The following is a 22,623-nucleotide window of genomic DNA, read 5'->3' on the forward strand; positions in this document are numbered from 1 at the left end:
GCTTCTGTTCAGATGTGTCTGCATTGATGCAGAGGACAGGTGGAAGACTGCAAGTTCCCAGAGTATTCCAGCAGTTCCTTCCCCTGGGACTGGTGTTTCATTCTGGATTTTGAGCAACAGTCATGTAGGGATTACTATCAAGAAATTATTATTTAAACCAGCTTCCAAAATAGACTTTTGTGTAATTTTCATATATCAGGTAGCCCTTCCAGGTATTTGAACAGCAAACACTTTTAAAAAACATTTACCACAAGTAAGTAATGGAAGTGCTATCTACGTTTGCCAGAGGGCCAACTTATCGGTTATTAACTACAGTAATCACAGATTGCAGTGGTTCTCCGAGCCATTAGAAAGGTTTAATTTGCATGTGCAATGTTTTTTAGCAGCAGAATTTAAATATGGAGGAGGAAGCTATAAGGCAGATGTATTCTGATTGAAAAGAGCAATTACAGGGCCGCCTGTGGTCATAACATCATGGTCGGTAGAAAAAGGAGGATGGAAGCCTGTGGCCTTGTTCTTCCCCGGGCTGAAAGCACTGTGGTCAGCACCTACAGCTCTAGCCCAATAGATCATTTAAAGGATGTGAAGCTATCCTTGAGCTGGTTTGGAATGCATTTCTAAAACTGACTATTTTCTTTCTTTAATAGACTGCAAACATTTCTCTGGCTAACACAAGTTATTATTACTACACGTCGGGGCTTTCATTGCATAATCTTGGCATCAGCTGCAAAAGGCAACAGAGTGCTCCCAAAATGTATCTTAGACAGAAAAACAAAAAAAGAAGAGGCAATTCCAGCAAAACATCTGTGATGACATATTCAGCCCATTATTTTGTCAACAGTGCAAGTATTTGATGGCATAATAAAAGGATACACTTTGCTTAGCACAAACATTAAGGGATAACAGCCAAGTTAAATAGGGTGTGATTAAAGGTTTGCTTAACCCACGGGATTCCACTTCCAGAAAAACAAAAATAGAGCCGGTTTTATCCTCCTTCCAAGTTCTATTTGTATGCTTTTATTTGTGGGTTAAAAAAAAATCACTTCAAGAGAAGTGAGAGTATTTTTAAAATTTATGTTTCATACTGAAAAAAGTTTTGTAAGTTAATCCTAATAGCAACACCATTGTGAATTGCAAAGGGGAAAAATCAAGCCCACGTGGGACAAGAGATAACAGGAGTTAATCACGTGCAAACTGCTTTGAGGGAAAAAGAGCACAATCCAGTTTAAAGCCTCATTTTAAATTATTCCTGTGCATTAATTTTCTGCTTCATTTTATGGACATAATTGATGCTACATTTCAACACATCTTGGAAATACACTGCAATGAGCGTATTTCCTTCTGATACATGTTTCTTCAAATAAATAGAAAAGAAATTATAATTTATGACACCATACTTTTCAAATAAAAGAGGACTTACATGGTTTTGTGGGGGGTTTTTTGTGCGATGTTTCCTTTCTGTAAGCAAATAGTAAATTCTAAAATCAAGTTAGTATTGTAGTGTCTCTGGCGTATTACTACACTGGTAAACTTGGCATTCCAGTGGTATTTGAGAGTGCCCAGAAGAAGCATCATTTCAGAGAGACACTTAGCACAGATGGCCAAAGCTATCTATAGAAGTTACAACCATATAAATTTTTCTGAAATATGTATAGGAGTGCATACATGAAAAAAAATGTTGCCAGGTACAAACACCAGGAATTCCTGCAGCATCCTCCTTTCCAGAAAAGAAAATATAAACTTAAAATAAAAATTGAGGCCTTTGACTGTCCACTAAAGTACAATTGTTATTGTAATTTCTGAGCAAATTTCCTCTTTATAAAAACCCTGTACACAGCATGCACACTTTCTAACTTCTATGGCAGGTCTTAGGAACAAAACCAAACCAAACCTTTTTTTTAAGGTCAGCACAAATGTTGTACTGGGTTTATGTTGGGACTCTGGGTGCATGTCGGTTAGAGCTATTTCCAGTTCCAGAGTTTTACAAATTAAGTATTATTTACCTTGGTGTTGTGGGTGTTGTAATAACAAGTAACTTGATGAAGATGACAGAGAATGACATTTTCGAGTCCACAATTAAAACTCCAGAGTTCCTAAGCTAGGGAACAGAGGTGACTCTCACAATAACTGTATCAGATTTTGGAAAAAATCTGTGATTTATATTAAGCCTCCTCTATTTCAAGTTTTCAAGCTCAGCTGTCCCATAAAATGGAGACTAATACTCTGCTAGAGGGTAGGGTACTGTGTAGCTGTTCCAATGACAAATACCGTAGATAAAGTCACAGTTCAGTTTTCCTGCAGGTAGACAATAGAAAGATTGTGCCTCTTCCAGTGCAAAATAGAAAAAAAGAAACAGCATTAGATAAACCTTGTTTCCTGGCAGAAATTGCCATCAATTTCTCAGTTGGAAGTCCCGCTTAACACCAAGGAAAAGACTGAACAGGCACCTGATTCACGTTGGTATAAATGAGTGCAGAATGGTTGTCATAGATGTTTTTGTCTTCTCCTTTCTCCTTTCCCCATGTTGCATATTATTCTTCAAGAATATAGGAGGAGTTATTAAAGGTGATTAATCAAATTCCTTTAAATTCAGGTTTAAAGACAGTCTAACAAAATGGCACTATAACCCCCCCCCCTTATTTGTGCTATATGTGCCTTTCCTGCAAGGCTACTTCAAAGTGACACAGTTCTTTCCAAAAAAAGAGAGCCTGAAAATGTTCAAGTTGAGTTAGTAATTAATTTATTTTTATCTCTCACATTCTCACATCTGGTTAACACAGTGCTCAGTTCAGCTTGTAATGAACTCGCAACAGTTCTGGACTTCATGAACCTTGAATCTGAAGGTAAACCTCCTGTCACCGGGCAGCTGTGGATTCTCTCTCTGATCATTTGTGCCCTTAATGTTGTCTGTTGCTATTCATAGTCTAGTTTATTTTATTTTATTTTATTTCATTTTATTTTATGTCATGTGATGCAATGATCTAAGTTCAGTGTGGAAGAGTCTGTTGGGCTGCCAAAGCCAAAAGACAACCTACAGCAATTCTGAGCCATGGAAGAGACGTAGCAACCTTTGGGATTATTGCTTAGCAACTGCAAACACACAGAGGAGTAAAACTCACAGCCCGGCTCCACAGCAGGTCTGAGAAATCCCTAATTCACTTCAAGATTTTTAATGGTTGAGAACAGATGGGCATATATTAAATTCCTGTTCATTTGCAAAGGCACTTTGAAAGCAGGAGGAGTAAGACCTATTTTGATACCAGCTCAAAAGGTAAGAAAAACAGTTCTTCAAAGCTTCAGAAAGCAAAAGAGAAAGACTTTTTAAATTTTAATTGTATTGAAAAGGAGATCATATATGAAAAGGGTATTGGGCGCTTTGTGGTTGGTGAGATAAACATGGTCGTTTAGGCATGTTTAGGGAAAGACAAAACTATTTCTGAGTGGTAGAGTATCAAAGAGATTGGACTCTGTTTTTGAAAAGACTTTAGTAACTCCAACGTCTCCAAAATATTTACCCTACTGGCCCTATCCCACCCATCAAAGTCCCCTAACGAAACAACAATTTAACCATAAAAATCTTACTTATGAGCAGATTTGGGTTTTGTACAGAAAATGGGGAGATAATCATTTTATACCTGCAGGGATTCCAGTGAGAATATTTCTCTCACAGTAAAGGAGCCAGGAAAGTGGCATCCTACTAAATAATGAAGAGGTTATCTTGCCGTCAGCTTGAACAAAGGCTTGCAGGAAACTCTATATCACATTTCAAATTTCCTGAGTGTTTCTAAAGCTTGTCTCTGTGCACCATGCTTACTATTATTTGGACAATCAAGCCTCCACTTGGGAGTGTCGTAGGCCGTCAAAGCTCTATATATTCTGGGCCAAATTCTCAACTAATGTAAATCAACACTGAAGTTTATGAGCCAATGGTGTCTTACACAAACTGGAGGTGTGTCCCTGTAATCCTCAACAAACACCAAGTTTCAGGGCCTGATTCTAGCACTCCTTTGTTGTTTATTTTAGTGTTTGAATGCTCTTCCATACACTCTTAGTCTGCTTTATCTATCCTGCATTAAAGCAGTGGGCGTAGTTTGCTATGCCTTGCTTCCATTCTTGGACTTATGTGAGTGCCATAGGATTGAGTTAGAACAGTGACACTTAGCTGGTTTTTGTTTTGTTTTGTTTTGTTCAGAGACATAGAGATACTTTATAAACATTTACTAATCCTGAAAATCATCCTAACAAATGCTTGAGAGCAGTGTAGAGAATATATTCATCATCATTCCGAATCAGCCACCTCATAAAGCAGTGTTGTCACTTTAACATTGCACAGAAACTGTGGAGCGGTTTCATAAAGGACGTTAAAAAATAACATAAGTATTTGAAACTGCAAGAACAGTTTATTTTGGCACAACAAAACCAGCTGATTTGGACTGTGACCAGAGTATTTGGTTAACACCCTGCTTTGAACCAGAAAGGGTCTGGTTTTATGGCTTATTGAAAGAAACTCACCTAAGCAGGGAACAATTTGACAGGGTTGACAGGTTTCCCTTTCTGCCATTATAAATCTGGAGTTCTTTACAGCTCATGTCCTTCGGTGGCAAACCAGCTACCATCTTAAAACCTTCTGTGTGGGTCAGGCAGGCAGCTTGATCCATAAATCCGTCTCACTCCCCAGCAGGTAATCATCTTTGAAAACAAATTACCAGAAGATGCCAACAAGCCCATTGAGAAAACAGACATAGAAATTTAGTGGTATGAAGTGTCCTACCTAGCCAAGCAATATTTGTACTCAAACGATGGTTATGAACCCGAAGGTCAACGTATTAGTAATTACATTTGTGTGCCAGGAGGGCTGTAGATCACATTTATGCGCTTCCTGGAAGGCTGAACTGTCTTCCAAACAGCTACAAATGCTTAAATATGAAGAGCAAAACATATCAAAAGCAATGGTATTGCTATGGATACTGAAAGGCCTTGGTGAAAAGCACTTTTAAATATGAGCTTGAAAAGGGATAGTGTGGCAGGAAGTTCAGAGTGGAGTTTCATCTTTAATTTGGAAAGGCGATAGGCTCTCTCTGTTAATACCACCCTTCCCTTGCTGTTGTTTAACACCGAGCTGGCTTTTTTCGTAGCATGCTGGTGAGTTTTCATGCTTTGAATCAAGTAGTTAGGCAACATTCTGCTCCATTCTGTGTATGTAAGTCCCATTGCAGATGCAGACGGTTGTGCGTGGAGACATAGAGCGATAGTTTTCAAATTGTGCCTTGTGAGCAACTCAGTTTCTTCCTGATATTTCACAGAATTAACATTCTGAGAAGTAAGCAGTGGAGTTTGGGAAATTGTAAAGGGATATATCTACAATGCTCTGTAGGTCTGTCTTTTACAGAATGATCAACAAGATGAAGTGCTTGTGAACAGCTTAATTACAGAGTCCATGGTATAGAGTTTCCCTTCCTGTTGGACCTCTCCTGACCCATACACCTGTGTCCTCGCTACCTTAACAAAATGTCCAAAGGAAAAAATAGTTGCCAGAGTTGAAATTAAGTAGTCTGTGGGACAAGCCTCCTCAGTGTTTTTCACAGCTACAGAAAAGATGAAGCAGAAGGCGGCATGTGGATAGAGAAATCTTGCTCCTAGGCATCTGGTATTTTCCATTACTTGCTTCCTTTGTCTCGTATCCTCTGGATTTCCTGGAGGCATGGAGTGGGACCTAAAGAGAAATAACGATACTAATGGAAAGAGGAATCCACTGGTTAGAACTGGGGGACAAGACTTCCGAGCACTGTTCACTGCCTGGTTTCTGAGTCTCTAAGTCACCTGGAATGAATCACTTCTCTTCTGTGTCTCAGTGTCTTCTTCCATAAGAAAAGAACACGCTTATTTAGTTGCTCTGTCTCCAGGGACTGTTGTGATACATAATTAATCTTTCTAAATCATTTACTGGTCTTTGAAGTAAAGGGGCTGTATTTATTTAAGAGTACAAAACAGCAGAAACAGAATAAAAGAGGAAAGTAGAAAAAGAATATTAGTTAATTCCTAACAATAGACTTTCTTCCTGTGTCATCTGCTAGGACACTGCTGCATCTTTTGGCATTATATAACATGCTGCTTTTGTTCCGTGTCACAGGGATTGAGCAATGGCTGCTCAGCCAGAAGCAGCAGCCCAGACTGCAGGTCTAAAACATCCCAGACGTGAAGGTAAGAATATGACTGCTACAGAAGTGAAGAGAAATCAGGGGAGTGGTGAGCTGCCGTGTCTGAGTAATTATGCTCCGTGGAAAGAGTGTTTTTATGAGAAGGTACAGCAGAGGTGTCTGAGTCTGCAGGAGGCAAAGGTGAAGACGATTCGCGCACAAAAGACAGAAGAAGAAAAGGTAAAGAAGAGAGAACCCTGTGACTGGCTGCCCAAGGAGTGGTTCAGTGAAGAGAAAGAGACACTAGATACTCGCATCTATTTGCTTGACAAACTCCTACCTACATTAATCCCAGGAGCGGAAAAACTGTTAATGGAAGTAGAAAGAAAGAATGTGCTTGCACCAGACAAAGAACCAACCAGATTTAACCCCCTTAATTTCCTTGGAGAATATCTGATCAGACATAACCCTCAGTATGGTGTTTCTACAAAACCAGGGCCGTACCTGAGAGGAATGAAGATGGTCACGGAGGAGCTAAAAACTGAGATGCCAGGTACAGCGTCAGAGAGGTGAGAGAGTTGAAAGTGTGGCTGGTCACAAGGCCAGAACTGGTGTCTTGGTCTCTGATTTACAAAGGGAATGGTGACTGCAGCCTGGCTGGCAAAGTGTCGAACAAAATGAACCTTGTGGGATACAGTGCCAGAGATGGTAGTTGTTTCTCATAAAAACCTGAGAAGCAAGACAAATGCCAGAGGATGTCACACAAAATGAAACACTAGTTACTCCTGTTTAAGGCAATATTCTGCCCTTCACAAGAATATAATTCCTCTTTAGACTCTGTCTTAATTACAAAAGCAAACTGCTTTCAAACCAGTCTAGGCTAGTGACAGCAGTTCTTTAGGACAGGCGTTAGTATCAAAGGTCTATGGACCACAGACCATTTCTTCTATATTGTTCCAAACTTAATAAAAAGATAACCCTTTTTACCTCCTTCAGGATGATTTCTCTTGGCCAAACCAACAACAATTATAGTCCTGGCACATTGTAGAAACTCGTTCTCCTGGGATTTTTACTTAGGCTTTCCTTTCAAATTCTTTTTTCCTTTTAAAGTAGAAACTGTTTTTTATTTTATTATATTGCTTATTTGTGGGGTGTATTTAGGCCGCTTACTTTAATATAATATTTAATGAATATTGGAAGGGGGTTTCATGGCATCTTACAAGATGATAAGGTTAAAATGTGAGTGCATTAGGTGAACAATAATGCTTTCATTTTAATTGCTTTATTCAGAAAATTATAGAAGTGAACATTAGTGTTTATAGCTGACCCAGGGGTGATTGTGAATGATGTCAAAATTACTCATTCACTACTACTAGATCACTTTATTCTATATCTGTGTTTGTAGAATAGTGACGTCTATTTGAACGGCTGTCTCTTCTATTTGCATAAGTAGTACATACAGCTTGAAAATTGGTTTTAGGGTTTCAGTGTCAGGAATTAGGGAAGTAAAACGTTGACATGTCTTATGCATAAACTCTGAATGAAGATAATTGAAGTTCCCAGTATTATAGTGAATAAAAGACTATGTTAAGTCTCTCTCTACTGCTCTGAGTTTCTCTCTGCATTTCTAGTCCGCATACTGTTACAGTTCATAGGAACATGCCTTGTGTGAATACAACTGAAGCAGTGTGATAAGTGAATTTCATCCAATCACTTGCCTCCTTTTTCCCCCACAGATAAAAATAATTATAACTGACTGGTCATGCTCAGCTTTTCGTTTTTTCTTCATAAGCAGAAACACAGTTGTACAACCAGAGCTGGTTTATTTTCTATTTTTTAAATGCTGATCCACTGAAACAAATGATCCAGGGAAACATCTTCTTTTTCAGTGAGCTTTCACTCAAGCACAGACTATTCTGGAAGGATGTTTAGGATGCCACCTGTGCCACACCTATATTTTGGGGAGTGTTTCACCTTTCATATTGCTTCATATTGGATTCTCCTTCTCTGGAGATATTCAAAGCCCACCTGGATGGGGTCCTGTGCAGCCTGCTGTAGGTGACTGCTTCGGCGGGGTGGCTGGACTGGATGACCCACAGACGTCCCTTCCAACCTCTAACCTTCTATGATTCTGTGATTCACAGAGAGACGCTTGGCTGTAGGAGGTTCAGAACCACATCTCATTTTTATTTTGCAAACGAAGTTGAATTTTGCAAAAGAAATTGAATTAAAATACATAAAATTTCCTGGGGTGTGTGTGGAGGGGATGTTTGGTTTTGTTGGTTTTGGTTTTGATTTTTCCTTTTAAAATATTCTTAGCTTTCATTGTTCAGGAGAGGTCAGATTTTCCTGTAGAATGCAAAGTGTTGGCTACCAGTGACATGTTACCATGGCCTTGTCTGTTAAGCCCGTGTTTACATTTGGAGACAGGTTCTCAATTTGTAGCTATCAGAGCCTATGCAAAGGAAGTGACTATCAAGATTTGTAGAAATCAATCTCTCTGTAGACAGCGCTGCCGGGGGGTTTATGTAGCCATAGCTGTAGCAGGTTTTGCATATCCGCTGGTAGTAGTATCATGGGATTTGCATTCTCAGCAGCTCAGGATTTACATATTTGTGATGGCTGTATTGTGGGATTTGCATAGGATTCTTAAAGCATAGCAGCACAGAGGATTTTACCAACACCATGCAGCGCTAACACTCATAATGTGAGTCATTGGCTTTCTAAACAGGAAAAAAATGTTACAAGAGAAATGCCAGACTGCGCTCAAAATCTCTCACATAAGCACCAGAAAGATGAGGAGTGAAATTCTGCCCACAGTGAAGCTCCTGGGAGCCTTGACATTACCTTCAGGAAAGGCAGGATTTCACCCCAGATTCTGATCTAAAGCTTACCAGTCCTCAGTGAGCTCTCCCAGGCTTCCTCCAGTCTCTCTTTAACTGCCACCTGCCTGGGAGCCACGGCATGCAGGAGAACAGATGGGAGAAATTCCTTATCCGAATGGATTGATACCTGAAACAGAGGCTATATTTGTCCGGGGATGGTAGCCCTTCAGTCTGAGTCACCCATCCTTGTGTGGGAGTTTGGCGGCTGTGTTCCTGAAGAAACACGTTTCATTCTGCAGGGAGAAGTCACCCTTGCTGCCATCTCATCTTTTCTGGAAATGTCTAAGACGGAAATGAGCTCACTTCGAAACGGGTGCCCAGCGCTGTTACAGCCTGTTTTGCTGGTATTGTCTAGGGGGGAAACATTTTGTCCCACACCAGGGACACCAGGCAGAGGACACAGCAGCTGCTGTTTTAGGACTCTAGGAATAAATGCAGAACTGCAGCACAGTACAGGAGCAGCATACAGTGTAACTTGTGCTGGGCACTGCCCGGGTTAATCACCAGAGCACCCTGGCAGCTCCTGGCATGGCCTCAGCTCTGCTTTCAGCTTGTAGACTGCTCCTGAGGAGGAGCTGCAGAAATGGTCTGGGTTTCTCTTTCTGTCTGTAGCACACACTGGAGAAAAATCTGTTAGTCCATTTAGGTACCTGCTCCATGTCTCCTCTTTGCTGTGTCCGAAGGAGTCAGATGACAGGAAATTATTTTACTCTTCCCCTGCTATCAAAGTGCCGGAGGTTAAGCTGCCTCAGCAGGTGCTTGTGCAGTGCCCACGATTGGTTAAGGAACCCAGTTATTCATTAAGAAACCTCTGTGAAAAGTGGCCATGAAGAACAAGTACCCAGTGATAAAACTGGCTGTGATCAAAGTGTATTGCTGTACCATGTTGAACAGGCCTTTCTATTCCTTAATGAAAATATCATTGTTTCATAATTTCTAGGATGACCCCATAGCAAGAGAAGAGAGCAGGGACAGGATCAGCTCATCTTCACTAGGTGTGAAACACAAGGGGAGGAAGGGAACAGAAATCGGTAGTTAAAATGTAGTTTCTGGAGGAGTGTGTTCTCAGGTACAAAAGAGGAGCCGTTCCCCCTGCTCCGCGTAGCCGCAGAGGGTGCACGGGATGGCCGCAGGGGTGAGCAGGGCAGATGTCTCAGTGCGGAGAGAATCCAGCAGCCTCCATGAGCAGGAACTGCTCTCCCCGTGTGCACTGATCTTTGGCTTTAAGCATTCTGAACTTCCTAAAGGCTTTTTTTCCTCTTCATAAGTGAAGAAAATCAAAACCAAAGCAGATCAGTTCTACGGGATCAATTTTATTCAGTTCTTTTGTTGTGCGAAAATGGGGATTGGGAAAAACGTGGCTGGGTGATTAGAGAAGCAAAGAAAATGGAAGGAAGAGGAAAGGGAGGTGCTTTTACTCCAAGCTTGCAAACTCTATGTGTTCAAAGTGGCGGAGAGGTTGGTGTGTTGTCCCTGTCCTAAGGCAGTAAGGACTTTATTGTGTGAAGCTGCTTAAGAAATTTCATTGAACATTGTTCTTTGCCAGTGAAGAGCTTATGTGAAATGGTACTTAGGCTTTGAGACAAATGCATACTGATGCAATTTTGTTGGTAAATCAAGTGTAGCAAAATTAGGCGGCTCTGTTCCTGCTAAAATTGAAAGAAAGTTGAAGGACATCTACACAATAAATGCTTAATGCCATTATAAATGTGAAGGTAAAATTTATCACTGTTGAAACTACACAAACTAGGAGAACTGTACAAATGATTTTCCCTTATGTGTATACCATATACTCTACAAGTGGCTCTCTCCACATGCACATATCTGACACTCAGAGGTTATTTCTTCAGATTCATAGTTACACTAGATTTCAGGAGTTGATACATGTCAGCAGATAATTACTCTCAGCTCCTTGGAGCTACCCTCTGAAAACAACAAACTACTAATGTCTGTTCCCATAGTCACACTAGTAATTTTGTGCCCCAAACATCAACTGTTTCTTTGGAGAAAAAACTGCTTGTACTAAAAAGACAAGAATTTCAGTAAGAAGTTATTTCCTCTCCTTTTGTTCTTCAAGGTAGGCTTAATCTATCTTAAATATGCTTTTGATGGTGTCTTTCTAAACCATATTGCCATGTCGTACAGGCTGGCCAGGATGAAGTCTGAGACAAAGAACAAACGGAAGGAAAGGGAGCAGGTGGACAATACGAAGTCTCAGGTGAAAGAGATGAGAAAGGAGGCGCTGGCAATTCAGTTCAAAGAGTGGACGGTGGATGTCGGTGGCAGAATACCGGTTGCACTGGTAACTAGGAATGATCCCTGTTAACACACTGCTATGATTGTTCCAGAGGAGCAAAAGGAAGGCTCTGATAGTGCCGTCTGCCCTGGCACGGCAGCGTGGAGCACAGGGATGGGGAATGGCACTGACATCCCTTAGGATTAGGATGCAGGTCACTGTCTACTACTTAACCTCACCAAGCCCTGATTCCCCACAAGCACGTGGAAGGATTGTGGTGCATTCTCCACAGAGGTCCTGGGAAGCTAAATGCCCTGTAAGGTATTCAGACACTCCTGAGGTTGTTGGGCACATACCTCATCACTGGATGTCCTCCTCTGCAGCTGGTCATCCCTCAGAATCCCCTTGAAAAGGTCCAGGGCAGCCACTCTTGCTCTCCTGTGTCATCTATTAAATCTTCTTTCTTCCTCTGTGTCTCATACAAGCTGATACTGCAGCTCATAAAAGATGAGATCTGCAGTAATTGTAACACATCTCTCGGTACAAGCATCTTTCTCACAAGTCACACAAGGCCCCTAGGAAATTGTCCTGTGGTCACACACAGCACAACATGTAGACGAGGTCTACATTTAACAGGGACCACCTGTGTGTGGTAAGAAGCATTGCTGGCCCATACGACTAATTATTCTGGGTGATTTTAGTAATTGCCTGCTGTTGTCTGCGTGAAACAGGCCTTTGACTGTTACCTTGATTTGTAGGTTCAGAGTGCTCTGAGGTCTTTTCTGGATGTCATTGCTTCTACTCCCATGGATGTGAGAGAAGGTAAGTTTTCAGTGTGTCTCCGTTAGTTTTATTTCTGTGTTCTGAATTCTGATGCAAACTGTGAGCAAGCAGTGAATGGATTTGACAATAGAGAAAGAATCTGTAAGGGTAGTTACACCAGCTAGGATATTAACTACAAATCTTCAGACAGATTGGAAAGACTGAACCACCATGTGGTTCATTAATATGATCTTGAAAAGCGTGCAAAGAAGTTTAAAAAAATCTGTCAGAGAGTTGGAAAGATCAGATGCAGGCCCTTGCCACTTATGTCCTGCATTATCCAGACATTGCCGTGTGCTTGTCACGATTTTTAAGAACCACTGTTAGAAACTCCTTTGTCTATTCTATCCCCTGGTGTTCCTTGTCTCATGGGAGGTCTTGGAAATTCCATGGACAGCCTGGCATACTGGAAAGTATGGAGGAAAGGCAGGATCAAAAAAATTAAAGTCTGACAGTGTTGTTACATTTTATGGTTTCAGGGAAAATGCTGAAGCTTAGCTAATGCTCCACCAAATCACACATCTTGTCTAGCCGTTCCCTTTGCCAGTCCCAGCCGTGCCAGTGACACACAGCACAAGCGCCTCTGTATTGGAGCACTCAGCATAGAAAGGATTTCCATAATTCCTGTCCACTTTCTATAGCTTACACTTGACCTCCCGGAATAATGATAATTGAGTAGATAGAGCCAGGAACATTGAAGTGGCAACATACAGCCTGCTGCCAGCCCTTTACATTGATAGCCTGTAATGATCATCAATAATAACAAATCTGCCTTTGCTGGAAGATGGGATGATGAGCGGGGAACCTCCAGAGTGCATTTCTGCTTGCTGCTGGAGTCACCCCTGTCTAGAGCTTGCCCTTGCTCAGCCCTTTCTTTATTATGGAATTGTTCCTCTGAGTAATCGTCCTATATTGGCAGCATTGTGTGAATGCCAGGCGCAGCCCTTGTGCTCCTGCTGTGGTGGCTGTCGTTCTCCTGTGGGAACAGATGCAAAACTGGGAAGGAAGTTTCTGCCCAAATGCTTGCTCTACAGGTGCTGGAAGTGCTTTATGCCATGTTTCACTAACAGCGTGGCTCCATTTCCTAATGTATTTAATCATTCAATATACAGAACATTAAGCTTTGTTTTGTACTTCAGTAAATATAATGTACAGTTTAGGAATGTCTTGAGCAATGAGAGATAAATGCATTTTATGGTGTATTTTCTCATTACTCCTGATATATTGTAGAAGAAAGAACAGAAAAATAATCCTAACAGAATTAGCATGTCTGTCCTCAAAGACGTCGTTCAGAAATCTATGTAGAAATTTGCTGTGTCTTCTCAGTTCCATTATAGCAGCCTGGAAGCTGACCAAAAGATAGTTTTGAATATTATCAGTAAAAACAGAGCTTCTTGGGAAAATTACTGTGATTTTCAGATTCCACTCTTGCAAAGCAGAATCCATGTCCGCAGAATTTTAAGGCAGTTTTATCTGTTTGTTAAATCAAAAATAATTTCTTCCCTCACAGAATTAGTTGTAAGTACCGTTAAAATCATTGCACTTTGCACCAACATATGTCAAGAATAAATATGACCGCACAGTTCTGAATAGGTAAGTGCAGATTGTCAGCAAGAGAAATATGTAAGGATCAGATTTAGATAGCTCTCTACAGTCAGATGCTTCAGCTATTGTGTAGGATAACCTCAAATAAATGTAATCCAACATGAGAAGAAAGTTAATGTAATATACAGTGTGCAAAAAAATGTGTAACATATGCAAAACGACAACTGTTTGCTTTCTAAACCAATATGCCTTCATTTTTTACTAGCAATCTATGACAGGAAGCTGGAAATCGTAGACACATTGGAAAAAAAAGTAAACATAGATGAATTCACAGAGGTGAGAAATTAAATAAGAGCATCTGATTCAGAATATGATGTTTACCACAAAGTAGTAGCATTTTCCTGGGGACAGCTAAGATGAGTAAGTGAGGGGCTCCACTTCTCCAGCATCCCAGGTAACGGGTTGTATCAGGGCATTTCACGTTCCATCTCCATACCCATCCTTCGCTGTCACAACGTTCTGGCCAGCCAGGGGGAAGCATACTGCCTTCCTCAGAGCTGCAGCCTGTGCTGCTCTCTGAGACCGAAGCAGTGTTTTTTAGGACATCCCTCTCAATCCCCTTCTAGAATGCCAAAGCCCCGAGTCACCTGTGAATTCCAATTTTGCGTTAGCTGCTCAAGGGAGGTTCTGTGTCCCAATATAACCATTAGCCTGAGGGAATTAGTAATGTCCCCAAAGTATTGTTATTTCTGATGAAGTTCTGTTAACCATAGAAAAACCTAACAAGTGATGAACTGGGATGACAAGTGCTACCATTTTTGCCCTGGACTATTACTGGCCTGAACCATAACCAAACTGCAACAAGTGTCATAAATGTGCATGAAGCATAACCAGGCTGAAAAATATGCACTTTTAAAACAAAATCTGACATTGATAAATATCAGAAGTGTGCTTTTAACTCACCATAATCAATAAATGTAGTTGGAAGTTTCATCCCATTACTCTACTCGTCATCAATTTGAAAACAACGAAATCAATTCAAACTATATTTACTGAAAAACTCTCCAGGCCAAGACTTTACCAGCCTTTTCTACCTATGACAGAGCTAAATTTTATGGCTGAGCAATTAAACCTGTAAAAAGGGATGTTTAGAATAGAAATAATGACAGACCCTCAACTGCAGCAGTGCTAGTGGGTGCTGTTACAGTAATTAAAAGCAGAGTATAAAACAGCTGTGCAGAGACTAATTTCAAGCAACCATGTGTGATTTTTGTGCCGCCTTTGCTCTCAGGAGACTCACATGTTCAGTATTTTGCACAGAGATGCATTTTTGTGATAACTTGTTGAAGGCTTTTTTAAGCATGAAATGTGGTATTTTTACATTTAATCTCAGAATAACTGCATTTAATTAAGAAAACTATCATGGATAATGGGAGCCCAGAGAATTGCTTTTGTCACTGAAATGAAGCCTCAATTCATAACCCCTATGGTAGATGTATAAGCACTGAATGAATTCATGCTCCATTAGCATTAGAAAAATGTTTTAAAATATATTTTGTGTACTCTTTATTTTAACTCAATTAAAGATATGACAACAGAGATCAGAAGTACAAAAGACATGGACTGTCAAGCTGTCTGATTTACCGGCCAGTGCAATGTTGTTCTCGGAATATATTCTCTGATGCTTTTTCCAGTCCAGTTTTAATTGAATCAAATGATGAAGCTTTCATCACTTCCCTTGGGAACTGCTCCATAATCACAGGCTTTGCTCTCAGGATAGGACTGCTTCTAATCCTGAGCTACAATTTACGTTTGCTCATCAGTTTGCATCATCCACCAAAACCAGAAAGAGGGTTGATCTCTCTCCACACTGGTCTAGGCCCTTTCACATGTGGAAAGCATTGCTTTTTAATGGACCTTAAAATTAAATGGCAATTCCCCCCTCTCCCTGAATTTAGTGCAGCTTTGGGTTACTTAGAGGCTGTTAGAAACTCGGTAGAGAGACCTCACACGTTGTTGTTGTTGGGTTTCAGGGGGTTTTTTGGACATGCAAAACAGTGGCTCTTGTATTTTTACATCCTTCGTGACAAGCTCATGGGGTCATTTATATTAAAAGCGTTTAAATCCCAGAGACCAGTCCTTAATAGTTTATTTCTCACGCTTTGCACTCCAACATGCAGAACCCCCAGCAGTCTGACACCAAGGGAAATACTCACATTGTCGTACAGGTCAGAATCAGGCTTTAAAGGTGAGATTATTTTTCATGATTGCGTGTAGCTTCCTTGATTTCTATTGAGATCAGTAGGGACAAAAAGCAAAGATCCATTGTCATTGATGATAATGTGTTCACAAACTACAGCGAGGTCTCACACTGGATAGCAAGAAGGAGGTATGTCAGCTTTCTTCTGATGGGTGTCAAAATCTCTTGGTTAATAATAAATAAATGTATGCTTAGTATGTGTACAGTACTTCACACAGTAGAGTGCTTTACACACATCAGCTAAGAAAAGCTTCTGACTCTACGATAGTTGCGCCTGCCCACATAGCCAAACATACACTTCTAAAAAAAATTTCTGTGGAGCTGTTAGACAGCAGTATTAATACGCAAGCCTTTGGATGTGTCATCGAGATGACATCCAAAATAACAAGCTGCTTGGCCAACCTGCCTCCTCCCAACTGCTGTCATCATTAAGGTTCATCTGTCACAGGGCTCTGGGTTGTAATAGCTCTGAAAAGCAAGTAGATGCACGTAGCCCAGATCTGCCACCTTCTCTCCAACCCACCTACATCCTCTCTTTTTATGCTGAAATGCAGAAAAAACACACATTGCATTAGAGTTCTTCTTTCCCACCAGCCACCCCTCAGGCTGTTCGCTGCTGCTTTTCTGCTCTTCCTCTCTTCTCCACTTGTCCCATATACTTCGAAATTATGCAATATAGACATGAATAATAATAACATATTAATATTTCAGTTTATTAATGCCTGTGCGGCATTTCAACAAGTCCCAAGATGTTCTAGCACTTATGTCAGGTATCCATACTCTAAAAATGGCATAATGGGAAACATTCTGTGTGTTGCAAATCCTTGCTTTTAACTGTATGGGTTCCCTGTTATGGTGGTTGGCTCCAGAAACCTGCTGTAATAATTCAGCACAGGCTTTGGAATTGTGGTTTGTTCTGATGGCCATTATTATTTATGTGATGCACACCACATTTTTAGAACCATATTGCTTTTGCTCATAAAAACCACATGGCTATAAATCCAAAGTGTTAAAGTGTCTCCAAGGCTAGAACTTAAAATAAATCTCGAGTCAGTAGTATTCCCAGTGTCAGAGGACTTAGGTGACAGCAGGCTCATTTTCAAAAGGTTCTTTCCCTGTTTTATTGTATCCAGACTGGTTGTCTAAACACAGAAGTTGTGGGCAATGGTCATTTTGTGGCATTAGAGAGTTGAGTGACTGTCAGTTCTGCAAATACTAATGGCTCAAAATGCCTTCTTGGGAGTAAATTCAGGGACACTAAATGCTGCAGAAAACCGTGGAGAACTTACATCCTCCCTGAGATAACCTAACTTAAGCAATGACATTTCATTGGAGGGATTCTGACCCAGCATCTCTGAACCACCGGATGTGATAAGTGACTTCTGGGCCGGGAAAGGAACTGTTCAGTATGCATTCGTGCAGTGCCTAGCGCAGCGGTGTCCCAGGCTTGCTTGGAGAATATTGCTGCTTCCGGAAGAAAGAACAAAGTAGGCAGCGTAGCATCTATGCGCCAAGCCTGCATTACGTCATCAAATTAAACTACAAATTCCTATATGTTTCATTGCATGCAATAGATTTGTAAGAGTTCAAATAAAGGTGAAAATATTTGAAGAAAGCTAACCATTTACATTATTGCTTTCTCTTCATAGTATGTCCATTCCTACACTGAAGATTTTTCAAATGACATGTTCCAAGAAATCCTGAAGCATCTCTGTCAGTGTGCTGGTGACTTCCAAGAAACGATAAGACATGATATGCGGAGGCAAATGTTTACTGATCTCTTCTTAGACTGTGATTATGGAAAGGTAGGCAAAGCAGCTCTCAACCTAATTTCAATATGGTGGTGCTTCCAGTGTGGTATTTCTCTGGGTCACTGCCTTTTTTTTATTGTTCTTGACTCCACATACTCCCTTTGTCCTTACTCAGCATTATTTTAGAGGACAATAGGTGCTGCACTGTCTTCAAATTCATAGTTCGTAGTTCTTAGACACAGAAATAGCCAATAGCCTTGATGGCTAATGATGTAATATAATGACTCTGGGCTGAAGTTTGATGATTCTGGAGAAGAAAATAACCATGAACTTCACTACTTCTGGTCATCACCTGTGCTGACAGCACCTTCAACATGTTTGGGTGCTAATTTGTCTATTCAGCCATGCTTCAGAAAAGATAACTTGATATAGATTGACATTAGCAAATGTGTGCATCACTACAATAGTAACATATATTGTGTTAATTATGTTGCATTCATTCATATACCTTTAGGGCTTCTATCAATAAATGTCATAATAGTTTAAATTGAAAATGCGAAATAATCTACCTTTACAACCTCTCTGAGAAAAGTACTGTGAACTTCAGCCACAGTTTATGGGCAGGAAATTAAAATACAGTAAGTCAGTTACAGAGCTGGAATTGGAACTCAAAAGCCATGATTTGGTTTTCAGCAGCTCTAAACTCTATCTATCAGATGCTGAATAAACCTGTATCCCCATTTAAAAAAAAAAACAAACCAGCTAGATTTATTAGAAAACCAGTAAATAGTAGGAGCTGAAGAATCAATGGCATAAGCTGTTGCGAAAAACTTGGGCTTCATCCAAAAATTATGGTGCTTGTAACGAGTAGCCTCAGTTAGCCAACTGCTGGCTACTACACAGCAAATGGTTGCCATAATCTTACAGTTTTCTCCCCTACATAAATTATATATTCCATCCAGCACTCTTCTAGTGATGTTTACAGCATGCCTACCCAGAATAAACTGTGCTCTACAATGTCATGCTAATAATGTCATTACCTCTAGGAGAATGGAATTACACAGCACGTTTGCACACCAATGGTCCGTTTTAGCGAATAGCAGGCAAGCTGCTGTTTCAGGGATGAGGAAAGAAATGTGTCTACTTCTCAGTTAGAAGACATTTCGTTTTCCTGTTGCTCTGTCAAGAAGAGCTATGATGGATCCTCCTGGGTAGAGTAATATATAAAGCCAAGTCTTATCTTTGCCATGCATTTTGAAAGGATCCCTCCTTTCCCTTTCATGATTTAATGTGACTTTCTTCCTGTTATTTCTGTGGCAGTAGTCACCATCTCCACGCTACTAATCCCAGTGGAATCTCAGAGGCAAAGAGCCAAAAATGCTAGCCTAACATAACAAGAGTGAGCAGCTAGCAGCACAGACGCCACCGCTGCCCAGAAAAAAATGATCAGAGCACAAACATAGTTGCTGTTTCTACCCTCCGAGGTAGCCTTGCTCTCAAATTGAGTTCACTAAACTGTAGTGTGGACCATGCAGTTCTTTTAAACCTGACCTGGTTTCTTTTGTATAGCTCTATTAGGTCCTGCTGTACTGTGCCCACAGGGAAGATAAAAGATGCAAACTAACCCAAGGACTTCCACCACTTGAATGGGATCCATTACCTGTAGTACTCATTCTGCAAAGCACAGCAAAGCAGTTGTTTCAGTTCCTAATTTACATTTGTTTGGTAGCAGGCAGTTATTCCAGTCTGCATGGGGAGTGTGGCTGGCTGCCTCAGGGACTTGCAATTAGGGCCAGGGAGCTGAGAAAGCAGTGTTTAAATTACAGTCAAATTAGAAGGTATCCACATGATCATTATTGTGATTTCAAATGCATGCATCCAGAAGGATGGCAGCTCAGCAAGAACAGCCTGGGCTATACAGTGAAGCAGAAACTTTCCAAGATAATACCAGAACACAGTTGAATCACTGCTCTAATGCCCAAAAAGGCAAGAGCTCTGTGAATTTTTAGTTTATTGTCTCTCTGTGCTCACGTGCATCAATTATAATTTCTCAGAAACTGCATTAATTTTCAGGGATGCTTAAGCCTGGAGTCCTTAAATGTAACTAAATTTAGTCAGAGATGAGTTTTCAGTCTAATGAAGTTTGAGACACGTCTGATTACCTTTCTTGCAGTACAGCAGCAACAGAGTCTGCTTTCTCATGACCTTTCATGAGCGTCTGTTCTTCCCATCTTGCTCGCTAACAAGCATGTTGTGGTGTTCGAGGTACACACATCACATTGCCAGAAAAACAATCAAGCGGTTAAACACTGACCTATCACTGATTCAGTGGCACGTCTGGTTTAGTCTGTGTTGCTAAAGGAATTACTCATAGATCACAGAGCGTTGCCGAAAACAACTGAGAATTATCACCTACCAATATCTAGGTGACAAAAAAATTGGGTCAACATGTTTCAACTCTCCAGCCACTAAAGTTGGCATTCGTTAAAAGTGGAGACAAGTTTGGGGCGGTTGTACAAACACAGATGGTCTGCTGTGATTTGTAGTGGGTGCTGTGCCTGTCCTGCCGACAAGCCTCCGTACGAAGGGCTGATGGGCAGGAACCATTCATCAGCCTCGTCAGTCACGCACAAAGTACAACAAAAAATGACCGTTTCTAGGAAATTTAGGAACCCAGAAAGAGCGTAACTGAGTATAGGACCTTGGAAATGGTTGTCCTGTTGTAATGCTCCTTGTCTGCAGATATCTTTACTGCGACACGTTTGTCCCGAGGTAAGCTGTAATGAAAAGTATCCTGAGGTAACAGAGACCTCTGATAAAACAGCAAATCTGTGTAAATGGTAAATATGGAAACAAGGTGGAAAATATATCCCTAATTCATGTTAGGTAATTTCTTATAAGGAATTTACTATTTTCATATATAAAAATGAAATTATTTCATCTAAATCACAAAACTCTTCTAGAATCTGAGTAATCTAAATCCTCCAAGTGTATTATTTTAACATGAAAAAAAGTATCTGAATCCCCAAACAGCATTTTTATTTTCCTTTTAATAATACTTCATTCATTGATTTACCTTTTTAATAAAATACAGCTTTGCATTAGTGCTGCCAGCTTCAAGGCAACTGACAGATGATTGTGACAAGTAACAGCTGAGGAAATTTAAAGGGAAAATTAAATGTGTGTAATGGAAATGCTGAATGGAGAATCCAAATATTACACACTGATCTGGTAACATCTTCAGAAACATGTTCTGTGTTTGTATGTCTACTACATGGATGCAGAGCCCAATCTGATATATTCAACTGAAAAACAAACAGCCTACAGAAATGTTTGCTGGGGAGCATGCAAAATATTTGTGTATTAATGACAAGAAGATGAAGATACTGGGAATCAGGGCCTACATCTTTTAAGTTTAGGGCCAGAATTATGTGATGACATTTGTTGTTCCAAACCCACACACGGCTGAAATTCGGCTGTGATTTCTAGCAATTTTTTACCAGCACGAAAGAAGTTACAGGAGTCTGAAACACTACAACTGGACTGGATGACAGGTTTCTTTTCAGTTCTGATCCTTTCCTCAGAATTTGCAAAAACTCCCTGTAGAGGAAAGGTGTTGCTGTAACAGCAAATGTGATGTATTCACTTTGTTTTCCCTATTAGCTTCCTTGGGAGACACTTCACCAGGATGTGACGGGTATCTCTCAGTTGTTTTTGAATCCTCTGTTCCTAAACCTTGATGCCATTAATTACAATTTAAGATTATAAACAGCGCAGTCATCTTGAGCTCATTTCCAGAAAAAAGCGGCGAACTTCTTCCTTTATTTCTTCAGCCTAAGGGCAGGAAAAGTTCACAAGGAATTAATAGCTTGGTGAATTTTACATTTTGCAGTTTTGAATCTAAGAGCAAAACGTGAAAAGGAAATCAATAATTCAGATGGAAAGCTACTTGCTACAAATAACGAACTGCAGTAAATCTGTTCTCTAATTAACGACCATATTTCACTAACGGGAGGGAGATTACAAAGGTGACAGGACTGAAATAATGACAACAGGAATTCATCATAAAATGGAAAACTTGCAATCATTTAGACTTGCTTTACTTTTTAGACTCACAATTTCCTGATTGGAAATGACCCGTTTCATTGTCTTTTCCTGGTTTTATTGTCAGCATACACTCACCCTGAATACTAAGGACTTAAACTCTGTGTGTTCCTCTGCACTGGAATTACAGATACCCCTCTCACCTCTGTGGTCAAATGTGCATGAATTTTTAAAGGAAATTAGGGAGGTTGTCATAATAGCTCAGATTTTCAGACTAATTATTTTCCCAGGTAGTTGCCAATACGTAATGCTTCAAAGGAAGTGATGGGGCACAAAACCAAACTACAGTGTGCAGTCACTAACATAGTACAGCACAGCCCATAATATGTGAAAATTCTTCCATAGTACTGTCAGGCAATCGCTATCTGTCTTGAAAGTGTGAAATGTTGAGGCTTTGATCTTTACATGAAGAAGTCCTTTGGCAGAAGCGCTTACAATCATCCAACTGTAATTTGTCAGGAATATGCAAGAGGATGTGCCTGCAAAGTGATACATAGGAGGAGCTCTGGCTAAGCCCAGAGTAGAAATTTTTGCTTCTTTGAAATTTGTACTGATGTTCTGGTTATGGATAATTTTCAATCACAGGTAATTCTTATCTAATGGTGCCTTGTAGGGCTGCAAATGTTGATATAAGTCCCAAGAACCACAGGAAAATCCCAATAATTGTGATCTTTTTGCTAGGTTGGTCTCTTAGATAGACAAAAAATACTTGCCCTGCTGGTAGACTTCTATGACAGCAGCCCGGTGATCGCTAAGAGGGGACTCGGTAACCCGAGACAGTGTAAGTATATGGGATGTTTCAACTGTGGTTAAACGGTTAGGAGGTCACATGAGGTTGTATACTTAATATATGTTTTGTAAGTGTTACCAGAAATGGACAGAG

The 22,623-nt window shown here is 40.4% G+C and overlaps 1 protein-coding gene across 1 annotated transcript in view; it reads left to right on the forward strand.

Annotated features, from left to right (window-relative positions):
* EFCAB5 (EF-hand calcium binding domain 5) overlaps window positions 1–22,623 on the forward strand; it is a 42,372-nt gene that overhangs the window by 2,688 nt on the left and 17,061 nt on the right. The window contains exons 3-8 of the mRNA XM_075440042.1: window positions 6,131–6,706; window positions 11,168–11,324; window positions 12,017–12,080; window positions 13,891–13,961; window positions 17,535–17,690; window positions 22,422–22,521. Coding sequence (XP_075296157.1) covers window positions 6,141–6,706; window positions 11,168–11,324; window positions 12,017–12,080; window positions 13,891–13,961; window positions 17,535–17,690; window positions 22,422–22,521 — 1,114 coding nt within the window. The 5' untranslated portion in view covers window positions 6,131–6,140. The remainder of the gene's footprint in view (window positions 1–6,130; window positions 6,707–11,167; window positions 11,325–12,016; window positions 12,081–13,890; window positions 13,962–17,534; window positions 17,691–22,421; window positions 22,522–22,623) is intronic.

Source organism: Opisthocomus hoazin, chromosome 20 (assembly GCF_030867145.1).
Source record: "Opisthocomus hoazin isolate bOpiHoa1 chromosome 20, bOpiHoa1.hap1, whole genome shotgun sequence".
In the NCBI taxonomy this organism is placed as follows: Eukaryota; Metazoa; Chordata; class Aves; order Opisthocomiformes; family Opisthocomidae; genus Opisthocomus; species Opisthocomus hoazin.